At 47.9% G+C, this 24,035-nt stretch overlaps 1 protein-coding gene across 1 annotated transcript in view; it reads right to left on the bottom strand.

Annotated features, from left to right (window-relative positions):
- LOC137445789 (mucin-5B) overlaps positions 1-22,862 on the bottom strand; it is a 79,468-nt gene extending 56,606 nt beyond the window's left edge. Inside the window, exons 1-13 of the mRNA XM_068147784.1 lie at positions 22,781-22,862; positions 19,844-20,099; positions 15,843-15,957; positions 14,449-14,536; positions 11,295-11,428; positions 10,202-10,427; positions 8,776-8,901; positions 7,540-7,657; positions 5,108-5,246; positions 3,568-3,669; positions 2,359-2,428; positions 1,055-1,192; positions 150-314 (exon numbers count right to left, since the gene is read on the bottom strand). Of these exons, the coding sequence (XP_068003885.1) occupies positions 150-314; positions 1,055-1,192; positions 2,359-2,428; positions 3,568-3,669; positions 5,108-5,246; positions 7,540-7,657; positions 8,776-8,901; positions 10,202-10,427; positions 11,295-11,428; positions 14,449-14,536; positions 15,843-15,957; positions 19,844-20,099; positions 22,781-22,862 (1,759 nt within the window). The remainder of the gene's footprint in view (positions 1-149; positions 315-1,054; positions 1,193-2,358; positions 2,429-3,567; positions 3,670-5,107; positions 5,247-7,539; positions 7,658-8,775; positions 8,902-10,201; positions 10,428-11,294; positions 11,429-14,448; positions 14,537-15,842; positions 15,958-19,843; positions 20,100-22,780) is intronic.
- Between the last annotated feature and the right edge of the window lie 1,173 nt (positions 22,863-24,035).

The raw sequence follows: 24,035 nt of genomic DNA, 5'->3' as shown, positions 1-24,035 counted from the left end.
AAAAGCCCCAAAAGCCCAATGTGTTCTCTCTGTAACAGTCTCAAGGATGGTAGCTTTTGAGGTTTTTTGAGACTGGGAAAGGTTTTTCTGGCCATCCATCCCATGAAAGTTATTTAGCACAGATAATCCAGGGATAAAAAGCCTGCTACCTTTATCCACACTGTTTGAGCAAGGATCTTCAAAGCTGTCCTCAACATCCAAACAGCTGGCCCTGGTTTTCCATGAGTTCCCAAAAGCAGAAGCTGAGTCCTCCACAGCTCCAGTGACTGTTCTGAAGTCGTCAGTCTGGATGTTATTGAAATTGCCACAAAGACCTTGTGTGGATGGCAGGAAAATGAAAGAAGATGGGGGGTGGGGGGGGGGGGGGTGGGGGGAAGGGGGAGAGAGAGAGAAGAAATCACTGCATGAGTGGGGAAAGGAATGGCCTCTGGATGAGCACTCTTAACTCCATAATGAACCTTGCCTGAGAGAGGCCAACATTTCCTTCAGAGACTTCCTGATGTTACCACAAATCAAACCTTGTATTTAGAGTGTAATTATTATCCCTCCTTTTTTTTTGCATTACAGTAGCACTTAGTGATAGCACAGAGATTAGGAGCTGCTTAAATGCATTTCAGTAAACACTGGCAGGCAGAGAAGTGCCTTCCCCAAAGGCCTGCAAGCAAAGGAAACTGCAAAAGCAAAACAAAAGGGGTTGGAGAGAGACAGGATGTAATCCCATTACACAGACAGAAGCACAAAGAGCTTTAAGGATGTAAACAGGAGATGGGTGGCAAACCCAAGAGCACAGCCTGCATCTCCCAAGCCTCTGATGAAGGCTTGCATTTACAGAAAGACCTGCACACACTAAACAGCAGAGAAATGACCTCATTCTCTTCAGCAAGTGGAAGGGTTTAGCCATCACCCGGAATCAGGACAGCTATAGGCTTAACCAGGGGGCCTGGCATACCAAGGGCATTGTAAAGATCAAACCATTTGTTCACTTAAAAGTGGCAAACAAGCAGCTGTAAGGCAGTGGCTTAAAAGCAGAGAGGGTGAGCGCGCTGTGTCCTACCGGCGGTGCGGTTCTGGTAGGAGTGATGGACCCTGATGGAGACCTGCATCACAGGCTTCAGCTGCACGCGGATCCGGACTCCAGCCGAGCTCAAGATCATGATGAAAAAGGTGGAGGGTCTGAAGATGGTGATGCCATCTAAAGAGGGGGGGGATGAAAAAAAGAAAGAAGCAGAAAAAGCTGTATGAGCCTGCAAACCTTTATGCAGCTGAGTCAACGGGAACAGGTTTAAGCTGGATCAAATTCTTCACTACGAGGGTGGCAAGACTCTGGAATGGATTGTCCAGAGAAGTTGTGGATGAACCCTCCCTGGAGATGGTCCCAGGTTGGATGGGGCCTTGAGTAAGCTGGTCTAGTTGAGAGGCATCCCTACCCATGGCAGGGAGGTTGGATTAGATGATCTCTAAGGTCTCTTCCAGCCTCAGTTAGTCTATGGTTCCTTTTATCAGTTCATCCAGTGTAACATAAGAATTCCCAGGGAATCCCAATCCCAAATAAGCCAGCAATGGGCAGGATCACGTTCTTTTCAGACAAAGGAGCCTGGATCCCTCTGTAAATAGATGTAGGCTAGTTTGGGGAAGATGTTCATAGGATGTCACAGGATGTTAGGGGTTGGAAGGGACCTCTGGAGATAGAATAGAATAGAATAGAATAGAATAGAATAGAATAGAATAGAATAGAATAGAATAGAATAGAATAGACCAGACCAGACCAGACCAGACCAGGTTGGAAAAGACCTTTGAGATCATTGAGTCCAACCTACCACCCAACACCATCTAATCAACTAAACCATGGCACCAAGTGCCTCATCCAGGCTCTTCTTAAACACTCCCAGGCATAGTGATCCCACCACCTCCCTGTGCAGCACATTCCCATGCCTAATCTCTCTTTCTGTGAAGAATTTCTTCCTAACATCCAGCCTAAACCTCCCCTGGCACACCTTGAGACTGTGTGCTCTTGTTCTGGTGCTGGTTGCCTGGGAGAAGAGACCAACCCCCTCCTGGCTACAACCTCCCTTCAGGGAGTTGTAGACAGCAATAAGATCCTTGAGTCCAAGCTCCCTGCCAGAGCAGGAGCATAGAATCCAGCACAGGTCACACAGGAACACATCCAGATGGGGCTGCAAAGTCTCCAGAGAAGGAGACTCCACAACCTCTCTGGGCAGCCTGCTCCAGGGCTCTGGGACCCTCACAGTGAAGAAGTTGTTCCTCATGTTGAGGTGGAACCTCCTGTGCTGTAGAGTCCATCCATTGCCCCTTGTCCTATTACAGAGCACAACTGAGATGTGAAGGAAGGACATTTACCTTTGCTTACTGGCAGCTTCACAATGAAATTATTCATGTAGATATTTCCACAGGAACATATTTTTATAGCCTGCAGGGAAAAGGTAAAGAGAAAACAATCCCAACAGTGGTGAATGTGCAGACATGAGGCAGATTATAGCAACCTGATGAGCTTCATTAAGCATTAGTAAATGGTGTCTTCAAAATACAGTCCCCTCTGTGGTCAGAGTAGTTCAGTGCCTGGATGTCACTGGGGTCAGAGTAGTTCAGTGTCTGGATGTCCCTGAGGTCAGAGCAGTTCAGTGTCTGTATGTCACACAGCATCACAGAGCAAATCTCTAGGCCATAAGAGAAGATGGAAACTCCTCTCCACAAGCAGCAGCAGCTTTGCCTGAGTGCTCTCACCTATCTGCAAGGTTGGTTTCCTGCCTGAGAACCACAGGACAGGTGTTATCTGTAGGCCTGGATATGCCTCATTGGAAAGGCAACATACCCAAAATGAGAGCTGTCTGACTAAGACTTCCTCAGTAGTCAAAGAAGGGAGGTGGGCTCCTTGGGAAGACCTCCTCATACCTTAGGTGAGCTTGTTCTTTGGAGATCCCCACCTCTCTCTGCCAACTGGGGAGCATCCCCACCTTCCCTTATTGACTACAGAAGATCCCTATCTTCTTTTATTGACTACAGAAGGAGGTTAGGATGTTGGATATCCTAACAAGGTTAGGATTTCATTGGTTAAACACCAGGTGTTAAGAAAGGATCTGTATAACCTGAGGAGTGCCTAAATACCAGCCCTAACTCGGCTTCCACTGAATTCAGTTTGAATCGTGGCATAGCTTCTGGACTTCACTTGCAAATACTTGATCACTTGAAGTAGGACTCAGAAGTGTTGTGAAGAGAAGAGGTTATTTTTCCTGTGGAAATCCCAATCTTCCAAAAGAAAGCAAGTGAAAATGTCTGAAGTCATGGAAAAGAAAGGGCAAGCCAATAAGGGTGATTCTTAACCATCCACCTGTAGAGAAAATGGAAAAGCCACAATCCAAAGGAAGTGGAAAGGAAAGAGCTCTTGTAGAGCAAAACCAACATCCACATGCACCACACCATCTGCTGGTATTCATCTTGCAGTCTCAGGACTGCAACAGACCAAAATGAGTGCAGAGTGTTAGAGGCATCCCACCTTTGAACCTAAATATAAGTGACATTGTGCATCACTAATTAAAGCAAGTTACTTACAGTTCTGCCCAGTGTGACTAATACATTCTTTAAGCAAGTCATGGTCTTTGATGTCCCACACTGCATGATCTCACCAATCACCACAAATGTCTCATCAGTGTTCTGAAAGGATGTGGAAAAGGAGATGTGCAGAGACTGTTAGCATCTTATGGGAAGGCAGCAGGGAGAGGAAAACACAAAAGGTCTCTCTGAAAGGCTAAAATGGAACAATGAAAGAGCTGAGGCATTTAATCTCTGGCTGCAAACTGATTTATGCCATTGCCAAAATCAATAATCATAGACATAGGGCAGGAAGGGGCCTGAAGGATCATTCAGTTCCAACCCCCTGCCATGGGCAGGGACACCTCACACCACAGCAGGTTGCTCACAGCCACCTCCAGCCTGGCTGCAAACACCTCCAGGCAGGAGGCTTCCACCACCTCCCTGGGCAACCTGGGCCAGGCTCTCACCACCCTCATAGGGAAGAACTCCTTCCTCACATCCAGTCTGAATCTACCCACTTCCACTTTTGCTCCATTCCTCCCCAGTCCTATCACTCCCTGACACCCTAAAAAGTCCCTCCCCAGCTTTCTTGGATCCCCCTGTAGATCCTGGAAGGTGACAAGAAGGTCTCCTGGGAGCCTTCTCCTCTCCAGCCTGCACAACCCCAACTCTCTCAGTCTGCCTCATAGCAGAGCAGCTCCAGCCCTCTGCTCATCCTCTTGGCCCTTCTCTGGATACCTTCCAGCACCTCCAGATCCTTGCTGGAACAGAGACTCCAGAATTGGACACAGAGCTTCAGCTGTGGTCTCAGCAGAGTGGAGCAGAGGGGCAGAATCCCCTCCCTGGCCCTGCTGGCCACACTTCTGCTGCTGCAGCCCAGGCTCTGCTTGGCTCTCTGGGCTGCAAGTGCTCCCTGCTGGCTCCTGCTGAGCTTCTCCTCCCCCAGCACCCCCAAAACTTTTCTCCAGGCCTGCTCCCAAGTCAGTCCCTGCCCAGCCTATATTTGTACTTGGGATTGCCCTGACCCAGATGCAGGACCTTGCACTTGGTCTTATTGACCTTTACACTCTGTTTCCTTGCTCTCAGCTTGTGTGGACCACATTATTTGTGGACAGTCACCTGGAATTCCATCTTTTTTTTTTTGCAGGGATTTCTGCTCACCCCTTTCCTTTTGACAGTCAACAAATATACAGGATCACAGGATGTTAGGGGTTGGAAGGGACCTTTGGAGATCATGAAGCCCAACCCCCTCACACTTGGAGAAAGCTTCAGGGAGAAGAGCTTAAATCTACTACAGCCACTGAGGAAATGAAGTCATTCAAATAAAAACCTAAAAAGAGTGAAACTATGTTGAAGCTGCAGCACTGTGATGCCAAGCATCCAGCAGTTGACTTGCAAGCCATTGCAAATGGACAGTTTATGAGGTTTGAGGCTGAGCATGTGTTGAAGTGCTTTGCTGGCTTGGTGCCATGCAGTGAAGTCACACAAGGCTCCAGCACAGCTTAACTGCCTCCTGCCTCTCGAGAGATTTAGGAGTGAAACAGCAACTTGTCCATACCTTAGCTAAGACATAATGGCAGTTGCCATGAAAATTGAACCTCTTGTTATCAAAGGTGGTGACGTGGAATCCTCCATCTATATGGCAGCTTCCAGAGCAGGGCAGAGAGAGACAGTTCCAGTGGCCTCCTTTGCAAGTGCTGCACAGAACCCAAAAAGGAGCAGTCAGAGGACGCACAGCTTTGAAGGTGAGCTAACATCTCCCTCTGAATCTCCACAGATGACACCCTCTGTGGGTGGGGCTGTTTTAGCTTGGTATTCAGCTACTTATTATATCCCTCAGGGGAGGAAGATTCTTTGTTAGGCCCTTAGAGTGTGAAGGTGAAATGCCTCTCAGTGAAAGGCTTAAATGCTCTGAGCTTTGAACCAGCTCCTGCAGAGACATGGAGTTGGTCAAGCAAGAAATGTTTGTTCAGGGCCTAAATGATTTTCCTCAACTTCTTAAAGAAAAAAAGAAGCTCTTCAAGTAGGATCTTGCAAAATTTCAGGCTCCTGCTGCAACCTTTCAGCAGGTTGTTGATGCAATGTTTCAGTATCTAATGGTGAGATAATGAGCAGATACAGTATCACAGTCTCACAGTATCACCGTCTCACAGTATCACCAAGGTTAGAAGAGACCTCAAAGATCACCAAGTCCAACCTGTCACCACAGACCTCATGACTAAACCATGGCACCAAGTGCCACATCCAATCCCCTCTTGAACACCTCCAGGGATGGGGACTCCACCACCTCCCTGGGTGGCACATTCCAATGGGCAATCACTCTCTTGGTGAAGAACTTTCTCCTCACCTCGAGCCTAGACTTCCCCTGGCGCAGCTTGAGACTGTGTCCTCTTGTTCTGGTGCTGGTTGCCTGAGAGAAGAGACCAACCCCTTCCTGGCTACCACCACCTTTCAGGTAGTTGTAGACAGCAAGAAGGTCTCCCCTGAGCCTCCTCTTCTCCAGGCTAAACAATCCAGTTCTGGGCCCCTCAGTTTAGGAAGGAGGTTGGCTTGCTGGAGCGTGTCCAGAGAAGGGCAACAAAGTTGGTGAGGGGTTGGGAACACAGCCCTATGAGGAGAGGCTGAGGGAGCTGGGGCTGCTTAGCCTGGAGAAGAGAAGACTCAGGGGTGACCTTATTGCTCTCTACAACTACCTGAAGGGGGGTTGTAGACAGGGAGAGTTTGGTCTCTTCTCCCAGGCAGCCAGTACCAGAACAAGAGGACACAGTCTCAAGCTGCACCAGGGGAGGTTTAGGCTGGAGGTTAGGAGGAAGTTTTACACAGAGAGAGTGATTGGCCATTGGAATGTGCTGCTCAGGGAGGTGGTGGAGTCACCATCACTGGAGGTGTTCAGGAGGAGATTTGATAGGGTGCTTGGTTGCATGGTTTAGTTGGTTGGGTGGTGTTGGATGATGGGTTGGACACGATGATCTTCAAGGTCTCTTCCAACCTGGTCTGGTCTATTCTATTCTATTCTATTCTATTCTATTCTATTCTATTCTAATCCCAGCTCCCTCAGCCTCTCCTCACAGGGCTGTGCTCAAGGCCTCTCCCCAGCCTTGTTGCCCTTCTCTGGACACCTTCAAGTGTCTTGATATCCTTCCTAAACTGAGGGGCTGGAGCTGTGCACACAAGGGGAGAACAGCCCAGCCACATCTGCTCAGGCTTTGTGAGGAGTGAGGATGTGGCTGGATGGGAAACACCCAAAGCCCATCGAGCTCAGTTCCTCAAAACTGCAGTTTTGAGAAGTATTTCCTCAAAATGCAGGAAATCCTCAATCCAGAATAGTTTGCAGAGCAACTGGTCTACCCCAACGTGCACCACAGCATACTGCATTCCTCTCTATGGTAAAGGTTATGCTCAGGGCCATGGAAAAGTGCTGTGTATCACAGGAGCTCGAACAGAACATTCACCAGATGGATATCAGTGTAGGAAATAAAAGTGGCTTGAGAATAATATATTTGAGGTCTTACCACCTTGAGCTAGTGCAGGGTGGAGATGGGTTGAAGTTACAGGGGCTGTTTTTTCCAAACCAGATCATTCTCAAGGACCAGGACTTTTGAGACCCAGGCCTTGAGACAGCCTTCTGCAGATCTTCTGCAGGTGGTTTGGAATCTAATTTATTAACGTGGTAGGACTCCCTGCCTCACTTTAGAGGTCAATGCCTCCTAACTAAGCAGTCAAGAGTCTCATTTTTTCTGCAGTCTGAAAACTTGAGCTCAGTTTTTGCTGGCAGTTCCAGGAGAGGGGGTGGAAACTATGTGAGGTTGAGGACTACCTCGAAGTTTTCCTGTATGGCTGAAATTCAGACCTAGGCTTTTCATTATTATTTAAGACAAAAAGGTTAGAAATGGGGGGAAGGGGGAATGGAGAAAAGACCAGAAAGCAATTCATCAACACTCTGACATCAATTCTTTTGCTTTGTTAATGCAATCAAGTTCTCAACAGTACCAGTTTTGGCAGGGAGTGGAGTAAGTCCCTCCAGACATGTAGACTTTGCCTTGGAACATGCAGGGGCAGCTGTCTCTGGGGATGCATTTTTTGCCTCCGAGGTCATCAAGGATGGTTCCTGTGCAGACACATTGGCTAGTTAGTATTCCTTTGATGACTCTGGGAAACACCACGAGGGAAGATGAGAATAAGGAAGGCTCTGTGGGCAATTCAGCATTTCTGTAAATGGCTGGGTAAGTTTTAAGGAGAAGGCCATGCCAGACCCTTTCAGGTGTCAGTGGCTAGGTAACGTTTTTCACTCCAGCTCAAATGAAAGCAATGCAAAACCCAAAGAGTATCTTTGCTGGAACAGGTCACTATGAGAAGGATTATCAAATGCCAGGTTGCAAGGGTGGGAAGCAGTTTCCATCCTCTTCTCTTAGTGAGTCTATCAAAAACCAGCCCTACATCTGAGCCTCTACTTCATGCAGATGCCTGGCAATGCATTTATATTATGTGTGACTGAAGCTACAGTAAGGTCTGGCTCCTCACCAGGCACCTGCTGCTTTCTCACTGTCTAGGGAATATCTCTCATCATTCCTCATCTCTACCATTGTTTGTCTGTTCTAGCCCTTAGAAATCTTTCTCTCTTTTTCCTTGAGGGTCTGGATCCTGAATCTTTACAGCTCTGGTTCTTCCAAGAAAAAGCTGTGAATTAAGAGCCTGGATGAGGCTCTTGGTGCCATGGTTTAATTGATTAGATGGTGTTGGGTGATAGGTTGGACTTGATGATCTCAAAGGTCTTTTCCAACCTGGTTTATTCCATTCCATTCCATTCCATTCCATTCCATTCCATTCCAACCCATCCCATTCCATTCCATTCCATCCCATCCCATTCCATTCCATTCCATTCCATCCCATTCCATCCCATCCCATCCCATTCCATTCCATTCCATCCCATTCCATCATTTATCCCAGAAGAAAGAGTTTATTGATAGAATACCAAGTTGGAAGGGACCTCAAGGATCATCTGCTCCATCCTTTCAGGGTAAGAATGTAGTTGAAATGGATGGCCCAGCACAGTGCCAAGCTGGGCCTTGGAGCTGTTATTCATTGGTTTTCATGTGAAAATGTTACACAGAAAGAGTTATTTCATTGATTCTAATATAAAATGCTGCAGAAAAATGACTGCCACTGAGCAGCTTCCACCTTTGCCCCTGGATATTGTTGTAGGTAGAAGTGAACTTCTTGCCTTACCAGGAGGACAGAAGCAGCCATCTGTACATGGGGCTTTACAAATCTTGCTCCTTTCTGGGTCAGCACATGTGTCAGCACAGGAGTTTCCACACTCCATGTATTCCATGTTGTTAGGGCATCCCTGATCTGCAGGACCAGATGAAAACAGGGGATGTTAATGAAGTACTCATAAGAGCCCTCTAATCATTGTGTCACTACTCAATTCCTTCTTCCTCCTTCCCAGCCCCTCCCCACCCCCAACTTGCTTGCAAAACTCTCTCTCCACCTGTGTCATGTTTGTTTAACCTCTCAAAGGAACTTTTTTATGGTCACTTTTATGTCAGCTTTGGAGAAAATCGGACTGCTGGGAAATGTGAGTTATTTCACATCCTTTTACTAGCTCAAGGTTTTCTGTGGCTTTGATACAAGCAGAGGACAGCAGAATCATTTATGGGGTCATAACAGCTTATTTTTGTCCATAGCATCAGTCATTCTGACATTAATTTTCTATCCCAATCCACACCAGCAGTTTGGGAGAACTACCTGTGGGCATGCCCCTGGATTTACAGCGATTTCCTGCTCAGTAGCTGCGACTGCTGAGTACAAAAGCACAGGATGAAGCTAAGGACAAACACATTAGGCTTCTCAGTGACTACTTCTGACTAGACTAGATGACCTCTAGATTCTGATTCTGTGTCAATGTTTAAGCCAGAACTATTTATGAGGTAATCATCCATGATAAAACTCAGAACTGGAGCAAAGGTAGCCATGCTATGTCCAGAGAAGGGCAACGAGGCTGGGGAGGGGTTTGGAGCACAAGCCCTGTGAGGAGAGGCTGAGGGAGCTGGGGTTGCTTAGCCTGGAGAAGAGGAGGCTCAGGGGAGACCTTCTTGCTCTCTCCAACTCCCTGAAGGGAGGTTGTAGCCAGGTGGGGGTTGGTCTCTTCTCCCAGGCAAGCAGCACCAGAACAAGAGGACACAGTCTCAAGCTGTGCCAGGGGAGGTTTAAGACAGATGTTAGGAAGAAGTTCTTCATAGAGAGATTGGCCATGGGAATGTGCAGCCCAGGGAGGTGGTGGAGTTACCATCACTGGAAATGTTTAGGAAGAGCCTGGATGAGGCACTTGGTGCCTTTGTTAAGTTGATGAGATGGTGTTGGGTGATAGGTTGGACTTGATGATCTCGAAAGTCTTTTCCAACATGATTAATTCTATTCTACTCTACTCTATTCTACTCTACTCTATTAGGAGAAGGAGGACAATAATGAGATGTAGTTCTAATTTAAGGAGCAAAATCAAGTTACATTTGTAGAAGCTTTTCCTTTAGCACTGTTTTTGTCAAGTGCTTCTACAGCTGGATCCCAAGCGGCCAACAGAGCTCCTAGCTTTGCTCTGCTGGGATCAGAGTATGTTGTCCTGAAAGAAACCTCCAGGCCCATAGTTACTTACAGCAAAGTTCTTTGGTTCTCCAGTCCCCAGGGTCTCCTTTCCTGAGGACACAGTCTCGAGAGTATTGGTTTAAAGTGCTGCATATGCAGCTGGAAACCAAATCAGAGTGAGAAGAATTAACTGCACAGCTGCACATGTCCTCAGCACAGGTCTCGACGTAGTCATCAAAGGCAACCACCTTGGGGCAGTTTCCAAACCTGGACATCAGCTTCTTGCATTTCTTTCTCTGTAAAGAAAGAAAAGAAGGACAAGAAAGGCAAAACTTAGCATTTTACTGAATTCAAGGTGTATGAATGTGCATTCCTAGCCGTGATAACACAGTTCCAGGGTCACAGGATCATTCAGGTTACAGATTAGATCATTCCAGTTGCCCTCCTCTGGAACCCCTCCATTAGGTCCAGGAAGGACATGGACCTGATGGAGCAGGTCCAGAGGAGGTCCTTGAGAATGATCAGGGAATTGGAGAAGCTCTGCTATGAGGACAGGCTGAGGGAGCTGGGGGTATTCAGCCTGGAGAGGAAAAGGTTCTGTGGAGGCCTAATACCAGCCTTCCAGTGCCTGAAGGGGGCTACAAGAAGGATGGAGAGAGGCCGTTTACAAATGCCTGCAGTGACAGGATGAGCAGATTTAGACTGGATGCTAGGAACAAGATCTGCACCATGAGGGTGGTGGAACACTGCAACAGGTTGCCCAGGGAGGTGATTGAGGTCCTATCCCTGGAGATACTCAAGGTGAGGCTGGACAGGGCTCTGGGCAACCTATCTAGTTGGGGATGTCCCTGCTGGCTGCAGGGAGGTCAGACTGGAGGACCTTTGGAGATCCCTTCTGAGATGGACTATTCTATGACTCTGTGATTCTCCAGCCTAACTTTTGGCCATGAGGGGCTGCTTCTGGGACTGGAAGTTCTTGTTTGCTTACACACTTTGCACTACCCCTACTTCTTTAACACCACAGTAAGCTATTCAACATTTTGCTCAGATTCATGGGTAGAGGTCTGAAAAATTCAGTCTAGTGCATGGTCTGTCCTCCACAGCTCAGTCTCTCCATGGCTGTGCTTCATGAGGGTTTGTACTTCTTGTCCACACACACTTACATATTTACTGCATCTGTCGTCTTGCCTCCTAGGATGTCTTCCGGTGTGGTCATCTGGGGTCACATCAGCACACTTCCCCAGTGGGTCCTCTACTTTGTGGAAGTTCCCAAACTGCCTTGGGTGCATTTTATACCCTGCAAAATCCCCAGACACATCCAAGTTACTGCCTGAAATCTTTCACATCTGCTAATGGGCTATGGAGATGCACTCTGGGCTCTGTGGCACAATGCTCTTCACCCACATTTAACCACAGTATCCATACTATGAAGAATGGCAACTTTGGACTCCACGACCTTTGGAGGTCTCTTCCAACCCAGACCATTCTGTGAGCTCTGCATAGTTTCTCCTGAGCTTGAGCAAGGAGCCTGGCATGCTTGTGTCAAGGCTTGCTGTCACCTGAGCCTTGGCCTTTCTGTTGCACCTCATCACTTCCAAAGGCTTCTGTTTGTTAAGGCTGTATTTTACCTCACAGAATTTTGCATTTGGATCTGTAATGCTCATCCATTTTAGTCTGCCTTCTACTATCACAAACTCAAGTACAGCCTTAGGTGCATAGGTTTGCAATCATCTGGAAATGTATTGTATCTACAGGCCAGAGAAGATGAGAGGAAAGAGCAGGAGAGGCACAAAATTCATGGGTGTAACCATGGCAGTAGCTGGAGGGGGGCACTTTAACAAAGCATTACCAGAAATGTGACCCTGGCTGGTAGAAACCTTCCTGGCAAGGTTTGGAATCTTTATTTTTTCCTAACCCATTCTCTGATTTCGTTTTCTCCATGATTGAATGACCTCCACAGGAACATTTTTTGGTGCTTTACCACTAACTGTTCTGCAAAGAGAAGCGCTCCCGAAGCCCTGGGATTGGCCAAGGACCTCAACTGACATTCAAGTGCATAAAGTTTCAAGAAGAGCTACTCCATGCAGAAGTGGCATTCTCTAGCTAATGATTTGTTTTCTTCAAGAGAAAGATCTGAAGGTAAGAAACAAGGAAGAAGTTCTTTACCACGAGGAACACTGGGACAAGTTGCCCAGGGAGGTGGTTGAGGCTCCATCCCTGGAGATATTGGAGGTGAGGCTGGACAGGGCTCTGGGCATCCTGATCTAGTTGGGGATGTCCCTGCTCACTGCAGGGGGATTGGACCAGATGACCTTTGGAGATCCCTTCCAACCCAAACCATTCTATGAAACTTTGGGTCTTTACATGCAGTGAACCTTAGCTTGGGAGCCAGATAGGCTGCAGCCTGCTCAGCACAGGGAGAAGGATGTGTTGAGATCAAAAAGGAGAGACAGGGGCGGCCACTTAATCACCAGGTGTGGGAACCTGATGCATAAAAGAACACCTCATTTTTCTTAAAACACTGCTTAGAATCACAGAATGATCTGGGTTGGAAGGGACCTTTATAGGTCATCCAGTCCAGCCCCCCCTGCAGTAAGCAGGGACATCCCCAACTAGATCAGGTTGCTCACAACCCCATCGAGCCTGACCTTGAATGCCAATTTGCTTCTCAGTAGCAAACTGTTTATTCAGAAACATTTGAGCCAGCTCTAGTTTCTGCCTAGTGTGCTTGAGAAGGGCAGAAGCACTGCTAAGGTGCATGCAGAAGCACTGCTAAGGTGCATGCAGAAACCTTGTGGGGTTGTGAAGCCCTGGAACAGGCTGCCCAGAGAGGCTGCGGAGTCTCCTTCTCTGGAGGGGTTTAAAAGCCATGTAAATGGGGTGTTGAGGGACATGGTTTAGTGGCCACCTGGCAGTGCTGGGTTAATGGCTGGGCTGGACAATCATTAAAAGCCTCTTACAACACAACAATTCTGTGATTCTATGAGATGAAATGTGAGAATGAGAACCACATCTATCACTGCAAGTGGTCTGTGTAGTGAGATCTCAAGATTCTTTCTGAATGGGTGAGGTAGATCACAGTATCACAGTATAACCAAGGTTGGAAGAGACCTCGAGTCCAACCCATCACCACAGACCTCATGACTAGACCATGGCACCAAGTGCCACATCCAATCTCCCCTTGAACACCTCCAGGGATGGTGACTCCACCACCTCCCTGGGCAGGTCTGGGTCATAAGGGATCTCCAAAGGTCATCTGTGCTTTTCTAGACTTAGGTATTACACAAAGGGATGATGTTATAACCTGGGCTTCAGTCCTGCAGCTAACATCCCAAGAGGAAGGTTTCTTTCATACAGCCTGCTGCAGGGTGGTAGCCTCAGCTGTCTGCTGTTTGGCCTCTTCCACGTTCGGTGCCATACCTGAAGGTGTCAGTGGATGGCACCACAGCTTCTGCAAAGACGCTCAGAGTGAAAGCTCTGCCCTAGTGCTGATGATTCCTTTCCCTTACAGAGGCAAAAGTAACCATACCTGATGCCCAGAGGTAAAATGATGAAAACAAAAGGAGAGAAAACGTACTCGTGCCTCCTGGGGGACTACTAAGTTCCTCACACTTCACTACTCAGCTGATAATGGGGTTGAACAACCACCAAGTAATGAATTTTGGTGCAAAGCTTGAGACTGCAAGGTTGCAAGCAGCAGAGAATCCTAGAGTCACAGAACCACAGAATGGTCTGGGTTGGAAGAGACCTTTCAAGCTTGCTCAGTGTGGAGCAGAGGAGGTTCCACATAAACATAAGGAAAAATTTTCTTACTGTGAGGGTGCTGGAGCCCTGGAGCAGGCTGCCCAGAGAGACTATGGAGTTCTTCTCTGGAGACTTTCAAAACCCACCTGGCTGCGTTCCTGTGTGAGCTGCCCTAGGTAATCCTGCTCTAGCAGGGGGCTTGGATTGGATGATCTTCAGAGTTCCCTTCCAACCCCTAACATTCTGTGATTCTCTGATCTAGTTCAATGCCCTTGCAGTCAGCAGGGACATCTGCAAGTGGAGCAGGGTGCTGAGAGCCCTGTCCAACCTGACCTGGGACAGTCCAGGGGATGAAAGCCCGGGATCTGCCACCAATCTGGGCAACCTGGGCCAGTGTTTCACCACCCTCATCAAAATCAGCCCAGAGTCTCTTAAAATACATCTCCAGTAAGTGGAAATCTTCCTGTATTTCAGAGTTCCTGTCAGGAAACCTAGAACCCTGCTTAAAGGAAACAGGCACCAAGGGTCATGTCACCTATTAACAGTGTGGAATGTGCTGTGTTCATGGCCTACCATCCAAAATCAAATCATTCTTCTCACTGCCATCGTAGTTCCCACACAGGCCACATATTTTCTGTTTATATGTTTCTTCCAGGTCCAGCTACAAGAGAAAAGGAAAGAGAAACTTCAGAGTTTAAAGGGCTGTTCCCCACCTCAGCAGCACAGGTTATGAAGCAGCTCACACCACTATAGCACAGGGGCAGAGAGGTTCATTTGGAGCAGTCTCCTTTTCTGTGCCACCAAACCCACCTGGAGACAGGCTGAATTTAAATGGGAAGATGTTCTTCTAGCAATCATCATTCCTGCTCACTAAAGAGACAACTGAATGCTGGACTAGTTCTTGGACCAGTACCTCCTCATATAGGGACACTGGTGTGTATAGGCATGTGGTACCACAGCCCCACCCTGGGCAGGTCAGAGAACAGTGCTCGGATGCTGGAAGCTGTGCTGAAGCAGCCTCTGGGCAGCTTTTAGCCATACCCAGGGCTTTTTGTAGTCCACAGGCTAAATAGAAAACTTCATAGCATTCCTAAGGGTGTACTGCCCCTTGTTCTGTCCATATTCAGGAGCCAGGTTAGCACAGTGTTGCCTTGCTAGATAAAACTATCAAATCTAATCACTCCTACACGCTTGGAGGGTAGCACTGCTGAAACACAGCTCCACCAAAACCAAGCAGTGCTTCTGCAAGTGTCTTACCCTACAGTTATGTCCACTCTACAGGTAGGGCCTAGAATACTTCAGGAAAGAATTAGTACAGAGGAAACTGGGGGATGGGGGGGGGGGGGGGGGGAATAAATACTTCATTAAAACTAAAGTTGAATATTTCTTCCTGATCTTGGTCGCTTCCTGGTTTCCCTCTGCTCTGTTCACCTTCTACCCTCTCTCTGAGCAGCAAAACACAACATACAACCTTTACTTATTTAACCTCAGTCCTGACTCTGTTCACAGCCCAAAGTGTAAATTATTGCAGAAAAGGCTGGGTTTGGGTGGATGTTTAGATGAAAACTCCCACACAGGAAGGCTTTGGAATGAGAAGCCAACATCTGAACTGGCCACACAGCTTAGCTTCCCACATAAGCTGTAGAATAACTGACAAGTCAGAGCTGGAGGGACAGGTTATGCTGCTGCCAGTGCTCCAGGAGGAAGCAGATAGCTGCAGAGGTGATATCTGCAGGGTTTAACATGAAGTGTCACATGAAATGACAAAAGAGTTTGCCTAGGAATTGTGGCTCCATGACCCTGCCCTATAAAACTACTACCCAGGTGAGTATGTCCCTATCAGCTTATGGATACAGCCATGTCTTCCCCCACAGTCTCTTAATAGCAGCACAGTGCCTGCATCCAGCTCTGCTTTTCATCACTGATGAGGTTCAGCAAGAGAAAAATAACTAACTGGCTGTTCATACTAGGAGAGTGTCAGCCCAGTTCCACTTGAGTGTCAGGCCCAGCTTGGAAGTGACTCGGAAGTAAGTGCAGGTGTCTTCAATCAGGATGCTCTTCAAGCTGAAGGGCAAGGGGATCCTGGAGATCGGAGGGAACAAACCAGATTGCATTGAGAAAAACACTGATGAAATCCCCTCAGAGATACAGGAACAAAAAAGAAACTAGAATCAAAAAGAGCATAAATAACCCAAGAGGACATTCTTTTCAGGGTCAGCCCTCATCCACACAATGCATTAAATATAGCTGTGGTCACCTTGTCCACTGTGACCTTTACCCATGCAACACAGTGTGTTTGGTCAGGACTGTGTCAATACCATAGCAGCTATTCAATGGGTATCAATGCAGCTCAGTTTCATAGTTTCATAGTTTCATTCAGGGTTGGAAGGGACCACAAGGATCATCTAGTTCCAACCCCCCTGCCATGGGCAGGGACACCCTACACTAGATCAGGCTGGCCAGAGCCTCATCCAGCCTTCTCTTAAACACCTCCAGGGACAGGGCCTCGACCACCTCCCTGGACAACACATTCCAGGGTCTCACCACTCTCATGGTGAAGAACCTCCTCCTCACATCTAGCCTGAATCTCTCCACCTCCAGCTTCATTCCATTCCCCCTAGTCCTATCACTACCTGAGATCCTGAAAAGTCCTTCCCCAGCCTTCCTGTAGCCCCCTTCAGATCCTGGAAGGCCACAATTAGGTCACCTGGGAGCCTTCTCTTCTCCAGACTGAACAGTCCCAACTCCTTCAGTCTGTCCTCATAGGAGAGGTGCTCCAGCCCTCTGATCATCCTTGTGGCCCTTCTCTGGACACGTTCCAGCACCTCCACATCCCTCTTGTAATAGGGTTTGGTGATAGCCTGAGGATCTCACCCAAAAGGTTGTAAGGAGCAAGTTCACAGCACTGAGGAAATCATAGAATCACAGAATTGTCAGGGTTGGAAGGGACCTCAAGGCTCAGCCAGTTCCACCCCCCTGCCATGGGCAGGGACACCTCACACTATAGCAAGTTGCTCACAGCCACCTCCAGCCTGGCTACAAAAACCTCCAGGCAGGAGGCTTCCACCACCTCCCTGGGCAACCTGTTCCTGCCTCTCACCACCCTCATGGGGAACAACTTCCTAACATCCAGTCTGAATCTCCCCACTTCTAGTTTTTCTCCATTCCCCCTACTCCTAATCACTCCCTGACACCCTCAAAAGCTCCTGCCCAGCTTTCTTGTAGCCCCCTTCAGATCCTGGAAGGCCACAATTAGGTCTCCTTGAAGCCTCCTCCTCTGCAGACTGCACAACCCCAACTCTCTCAGTCTGTCTCCATAGCAGAGCAGCTCCAGCCCTCTGCTCCTCCTCGTGGCCCTTCTCTGGCCCTTCTTTGTTATTTGTGACTATAAATCATTGCCTTACTGTAAAGGTTTAGGAAAGCTGGATGGAAAATACTGAGAGTGGGGAAGCTTTGCAGATGTTCCAGTGTCTCATGGCCTCACATGAAGAACTTCTTCCTAACATCCAATCTGAAACTACCCACTTACAGTTTTGCTCCTTTCCCCCCAGTCCTATCACTACCCAGCATCCTAAACAGTCCCTCCACGTGAGGATATTGCAGGTCCTCATCATCCTCCCAGGCTTTCCTTGCCATTTGGGATTCACAGGGGTGTGAACTGATCTCTGGTTCCATTACTAATGTACTGACATGACTCAGATCTAGGTTACCAGAGTCCATGGAGACTAGGGATTCTCTGTGCTGGCCAGATTGCAGCAGGGCAAGCTGTGGTTGGGTTAGCAAGATAAGTAGATACAACACTGCCCTCAGGAGTGAGGAGGCAGCAAAAAAGAAAATGCTACTCTTCAAAGCATCTACTGCTATTCTAGTCTATTTTTTTTCACCTCACCAAGACAATCACTGTTCATTTTCCCAGAGCTTGAAGAAAAAGAACACAACCAGAAAATGGCTAAGAGAAGATATTTCTTGCCCTTTTGATTTACCAAGCACATCTAGGCTTTGCCACTATGATTGCAACTGAGTGATGCCAGTCTATATTTGGCTGTGTCTAGAAGGCTGTCAGGAGAAGTCAGCCCTATATGCCCCAATTTTCTCTACAATAAGATGTTGACTTGCTGGAGCATGTCCAGAGAAGGGCAACAAAGTTGGTGAGGGGTTTGGAACACAGCCCTGTGAGGAGAGGCTGAGGGAGCTGGGGCTGCTTAGCCTGGAGAAGAGGAGGCTCAGGGGAGACCTTATTGCTCTCTACAACTACCTGAAGGGAGGTTGTAGACAGGCAGAGGTTGGTCTCTTCTCCCAGGCAGCCAGCACCAGAACAAGAGGACAGAGTCTCAGGCTGCACCAGGGGAGGTTTAGGCTGGAGGTCAGGAGGAAGTTTTACACAGAAAGAGTGATTGCCCATTGGAATGGGCTGCCCGGGGAGGTGGTGGAGTCTATTCTATTCTGAGGGGTTCCCCCCAGAGCCAAATATTTCCTTGGCTCTTCATAGAATCAATAAGGTTGGAAAACACCTCAGAGATCATCAAGTCCAACCTAGCACCCAGCATCTCATGACAAACTAAACCATGGCTTCACGTGCCACGTCCAATCCTTTTTTGAACACCTCCAGGGATGGGGACTCCACCACTTCCCTGGGCAGCACATTCCAAGGGCCAATTATTCTTTCTGGGAAGAACTTTCTCCTCATGCCTGCATGATGGAAGCAAGGTCACTGCATGTCTCATGAAGGCTGCCCCTAAATTTGTGCCCAAATTTCAGCTGCTGGTGCAAGTCACTTTACGGAGCATTTTTGCTCCTTGCAGTTTGCTTTCCTTATTGCTCTCTACAACTACCTGAAGGGAGGTTGTAGCCAGGAGGGGCTGGTCTCCTCTCGCAGGCAACCAGCACCAGAACAAGAGGACACAGTCTCAAGCTGTGCCAGGGGAACTTTAGGCTGGAGGTGAGGAGAAAGTTCTTCCCAGAGAGAGCTGTTAACCATTGGGATGTGCTGCCCAGGGAGGTGGTGGAGTCACCACCCCTGGAGGTGTTTAAGAAGAGCCTGGGTGAGGCACTTGGTGCCACAGTTTAGTTGCTTAGATGGTGTTGGGTGATAGGTTGGACTTGATGGTCTCTGAGGTCTTTTCCAACCTTATTGATTCTATGATTCTATGGTTACAGACTGGATTTAAAGTTGAGGAATTTTGGACTACTGTAACTTGTGTGTTTTGTGCAAGAAGGCCCCAAGACAAGCTGTGATCCACAAAGCAGTACAATATTCTGGACTAATCTACCTGGAAACAGAAAAACCTTTCTAGAAGAACCATCTGCTTCTGAGCAGTGGGGAGCATACAGCAGTGGGGTTTATACCACAGAAATAGCATTTGGTGGGGGAAAAAAGCAACTATCAAGTTGCAAGTTACAAAATCAACCCCTTCTATCAATAAAGCTTTGCTTTTAGCTCCTTCCATCCCAAAGCAAAGAAACCTAAACCTTCTGGGTTTATAACACAAACATTGCCCTGGGACAGGACAAGGGACAATGGATGGAAACTGCAGCATAGAAAGTTCCACCTCAGTCTGAGGAAGAACTTCTTTACTGTAAGGGTCACAGAGGCCTGGAGCAGGCTGCCCAGAGAGGTTGTGGAGTCTCCTTTCTCTGGAGGCTTTCCAGCCTGGATGTGTTCCTGTGTGACCTGTGCTGGATTCTATGCTCCTGCTCTGGCAGAGGGGTTGGACTTGAGGATCTCCAGAGGTCCCTTCCAATCCCTAACATCCTGTGAGCCTGTGTGATCCTGGTGTTGATGTGATTTACATTCTCCACCATTATGGGATAGACTTTTCAGCCCACACTGTTCAAAGTGCTGTGAACATCTCACAGGGCCCCGTGCACCCCTGCAGCAGAGCACCACTTCCCTTCCAGACAAGCCCACCGCTGCTGACAGCGCAACAAAACTGCCAGACAAGGGAACAGCAGCATGGCCTTGGCTCACCTGTCCCCATTCACTGTGATGCCTGTCTCCTTCACCTCCAGCACCACTCCATCGATGGTGGCAGTGAAGTAGATGAGGAAGCTGCTCTTGTTGCTGCGCCTGATCTGGATGTTGAAGTCCTGGTAGCTGTCGTTGCAGTGCGAAGCGAAGACGTACGTGCAGGTGCCAGGAAAAGTGAACTTCACATGGTCAAAAGTATGGAAATGGAAATTGCCCCAGGTGGCACATTCACTTCTACTGACAGTAGAGACCTGGACTAAAGAAAGAGCCATAGGAGGAGAGCTCAGACATTTACCCCACATCAAATGGTTTGCCTTTCTTTTTTCCTCCTTCTTTTTGTTCTTTTTTTTTTCTTTCTTCATTTCATTTTCTGTTGTTGAAAAACATTAAAGGAGAGATTTTTTCAAAGGCAAAAAATATTAATCCCTGAAAGATCCTAGTTTGTGGGAAGGGGTTTAATCTCACTGAACCATCAAAGTCCATGCCAGAGATCCTTCCACTATGAGCAGATGAGCTCAGGCTACTTTGAAGTTGACAGTGAGAAGCAGAAGTGGTTTGGTTCCCTACCTTACTTATCTACCTAGGAAGAAAATAATAGAATCATAGAATAAAATGCTCTGAGACTACATGTTTCTTTCCATTGTCTATAAAGGCTGTTGAGGGCTACCAAAATAGATGGCACCTCTCAGCATTTAGCCCATAGATGCATCTACACTGTAAGCATCTGAAGTGAAATGAGGGGAATCTCACCCTGGCTGCCTAGACCTCCTTTCTGCTTGGGAATCCCACCCTGGTTGCCTAGACCTCCTTTCTGCTTGGGAATCCCATCCTGGTTGCCTAGACCTCCTTTCTGCTTGGGAATCCCCACCCTGGCTGCCTAGATGTCCTTTCTGCTTGGGAATCCCACCCTGGCTGCCTAGATCTCCTTTCTGCTTGGGAATCTCCACCCTGGCTGTCTAGATGTCCTTTCTGCTTGGGAATCCCACCCTGGCTGCCTAGATGTCCTTTCTGCTTGGGAATCCCACCCTGGCTGTCTAGACCTCCTTTCTGCTTGGGAATCCCCACCCTGGTTGCCTAGATGTCCTTTCTGCTTGGGAATCCCACCCTGGCTGCCTAGATGTCCTTTCTGCTTGGGAATCCCACCCTGGCTGCCTAGACCTCCTTTCTGCTTCTGAAAGCCTGCTTCTTGAAGTCTTGAATTGAGTCTCTTGCAGGAGCTGTCATAGGTGGCATGACTCCTCAAGCAAAAGAGCAGCAGGTGAGGCTGCCACCAGCTGCAGCAGTTGGCTCAAAGCTACTTGGTTTTCATCTCAACCAAAAGTCATGCCTTGAACCTTTGAGCTGTAGCTCTCTTGAAGGTATTGATACATGAAGGGCTTATCAGACATCACTTCAGAAAGTAGTTTCCCTGCCACTGAGCTGCACAAAGCCTATAGGAATCACCTTGAATCACACAACATCTGCTGGCTACAGTGTTTTCTTCCTAGGCCCATCTGAAAGAGGAATGAAAACAGGCACTTTTCTCTGTGTTGAGAATGTAGCACACACAGGAAAGCCAACACAGCAACATCCCTCACAGACCAGATCAAACCCAGTCACTAATGCTATCTGTGAACTCAAAAGCATTATTAAATATTCCTACCTAAGAACCAGCCAGGGAACACTGAAAAATGCAGGTCTTGGTGATAGAAATGCTCAAGCTGACACGAGCTTGAATGACACAAGCTCAAGTGCCAAGAAATCCTCAGAGAAATAGCTTTTAAAAGGCACTGTGCTGGGCTAGGGTCATTTGCAGAAATCACAGAAACATTCAGGTTGGAACAGACCCTCAGCATCACCAAATCCAGAAGCAGAACCCTACTCTACAAGGCTCACCCCTAAACCATATGCCCAAGCACGACATCCAAACCACCTTTAAATGCATCCAGGGTTGGTATCACAGTATCACAGTATCACCAAGGTTGGAAGAGACCTCAAAGATCATCGAGTCCAGCCTGTCACACAGACCTCATGACTAGACCATGGCACCAAGTGTCACGTCCAATCCCCTCTTGAACACCTCCAGGGATGGGGACTCCACCACCTCCCTGGGCAGCACATTCCAGTGCCTGACCACTCTTACTGGGAAAAAAAATGTCCTACTGTCCAGTCTAAACCTACCCAGCTGTAACTTGAGGCTGTTCCCTCTTGCTCTGTCACTAATTACCTGGGAGAAGAGACCAGCACCAGCCTCTCTGCAATGTCCTCTCAGGTAGCTGTAGACAGCAATGAGGTCTCCCTTCAGCCTCCTCTTTTCCAGGCTAACCATCCCCAGCTCCTTCAGTCCCTCTTCATCACATTTATTCTCCAGGCCCTTCATTTAGCATCTTTCTACACAATAATGAGGGCAAATGAGAAAGCTTACTCCTTCCAGGAAGGGGAATTGCTAGGATTGCTAAGAGAGCAACAACTGTCACATCAGTTGTTTGGCAATTAGAGAACCGGAAAGAGTGTAAGACATTCAAAACCAAACCAAGAGGCAACAGTGCAGCAGCCCCCACAAAAATCAGGGTTACTACCACTGCAGTATTTCATGCTGCTCAGCCAAGCCTGGGAGGTTTTATGGTAAGACACTTCTCCCACGGAGGCTGTGTGTGAAATTTGTTGCAGAGGGTCTCAGCCTTCTTTTGATGAGGCAAACTGCATGCAGAGAGTCTCCTCCTTCAGATTAGTCTGGACATAAACCAGTCGATAAACTACCCAGTGATATGAAGCAGCAAGTAACACACCTAACTGGTTGGCATTAAGGAGGAAAATGAAGCATCTTAAACAGCACCTGGCATGCCTACAGCTCCTCCATGCATGTGTTCCACATTTTAACTTGAGAAGCCTATTTGTCACCTATGGAGAGCAAACAGCCTGAGAATTAGTCGGTTGGGGTTTGGTTTGTTTTCTTACCTATCTGAACTGGTTCTTTGCCTTTGCAACAACTCCAGATTAGACAGAAGATCCAAAATGTCCTCCCCCTTTTTATGTCCATCTTGCCATGGAGCAGTAACTTGAAAATCCTTCCCGGGGAGTGTTTTTTTCCTTGGCTTATAGGCAGATTTTTATAGTCCAGGAATCTGGCGTGAGAACAAAGCATTGATGGCAGGGTCCATGAAAGGTGGAGCTTCATTCAGTTTTCTTTCAGGGCTTCATGTTCAGCACCCAGCAGCCTCCTGCCTTTGAGGCAAGAGAGGCCTCCAGTTCCCTCTTGCTTTATGTGGAGGCAGAGCCATCTTTTTCTTATTTCCTTTCTTTAATAGAGGTGCCCCCCAGCCCCACCCCTCCAGTGTTGCCTTTTCTTTGGCAGCAGTGGCTTTTAACAGCATCTGAACAGTGACAAGCAATCATTGCCCTCTTCCAGAGCTTCTCTCAGGCTTGCACAACAGAAACAAAGAGTGTTTTGTTGCCTCTGCTAGCTTGATGGCAACTTCTAAATGCTGAAGCAAAAAGTTTTGCAAGGGCAAGCACAACACTTGGTTTCTTTAGAGCAAGATCTTTTGGCAGGAGGGTGAGAATCTATAATCTTTTACAGGTTAGACTCGATGATCCTCAAGGTCTCTTCCAACCCTAGTGATACTGTGAGACTGTGACACAAAAAAAGGCCAGAGATTTACTGCCTCCACAGACCAGGAATGGCATTAGCCCACAAAGTGCAAACTGCTCACCTCCCCTGCACAAAAGGGGTTTCACTGCAGCAGGCAGAGGTGGGAAGTGAATTTAGTCTTTATGCACACACAGGTGGTAGCTTCTCCAGACAGCAGAAAGGAGCAGTGCCCAAGTCCCACCAAAATGTAGATCACTACTCATCCTTTTGCCTCCTACAGTATGCCATCAAGGGGTCCCTTGGTGTTCTCAAACAGCTTTTGCACCCCACCAGAAACTCATGAGACATCCTGGTGGGTCAGCCACGAGCTGATGTGCATCCCTCTGCAGGGCAGCTCTTAGATCTCCTGCTATGGATGTTTGATGTCAGCAATGTTAGGGTCTCACTCAGAGATTTGCTTGCTCTGTGAGCACAAGCTGGCCCAGCATTTCTTTACCTTAACCATGCCATGAGGGGAATGCTCCTGACATGGAGGAGGCCTCTCACCTAGTCCCAGCAGATCAAACATGGATAGCAGACATTCCTATACTTCCAACTGCTCCATGTCCCTTTGGGAATACA

The sequence above is a fragment of the Melanerpes formicivorus genome, unplaced genomic scaffold (assembly GCF_026170545.1).
Source record: "Melanerpes formicivorus ecotype bairdi unplaced genomic scaffold, bMelFor1.0.p_v2 SCAF_16, whole genome shotgun sequence".
Classification (NCBI taxonomy): Eukaryota; Metazoa; Chordata; class Aves; order Piciformes; family Picidae; genus Melanerpes; species Melanerpes formicivorus.
Note: the sequence above shows the minus strand (reverse complement) of the source record. Positions and strands in the feature narration are given on the sequence as shown.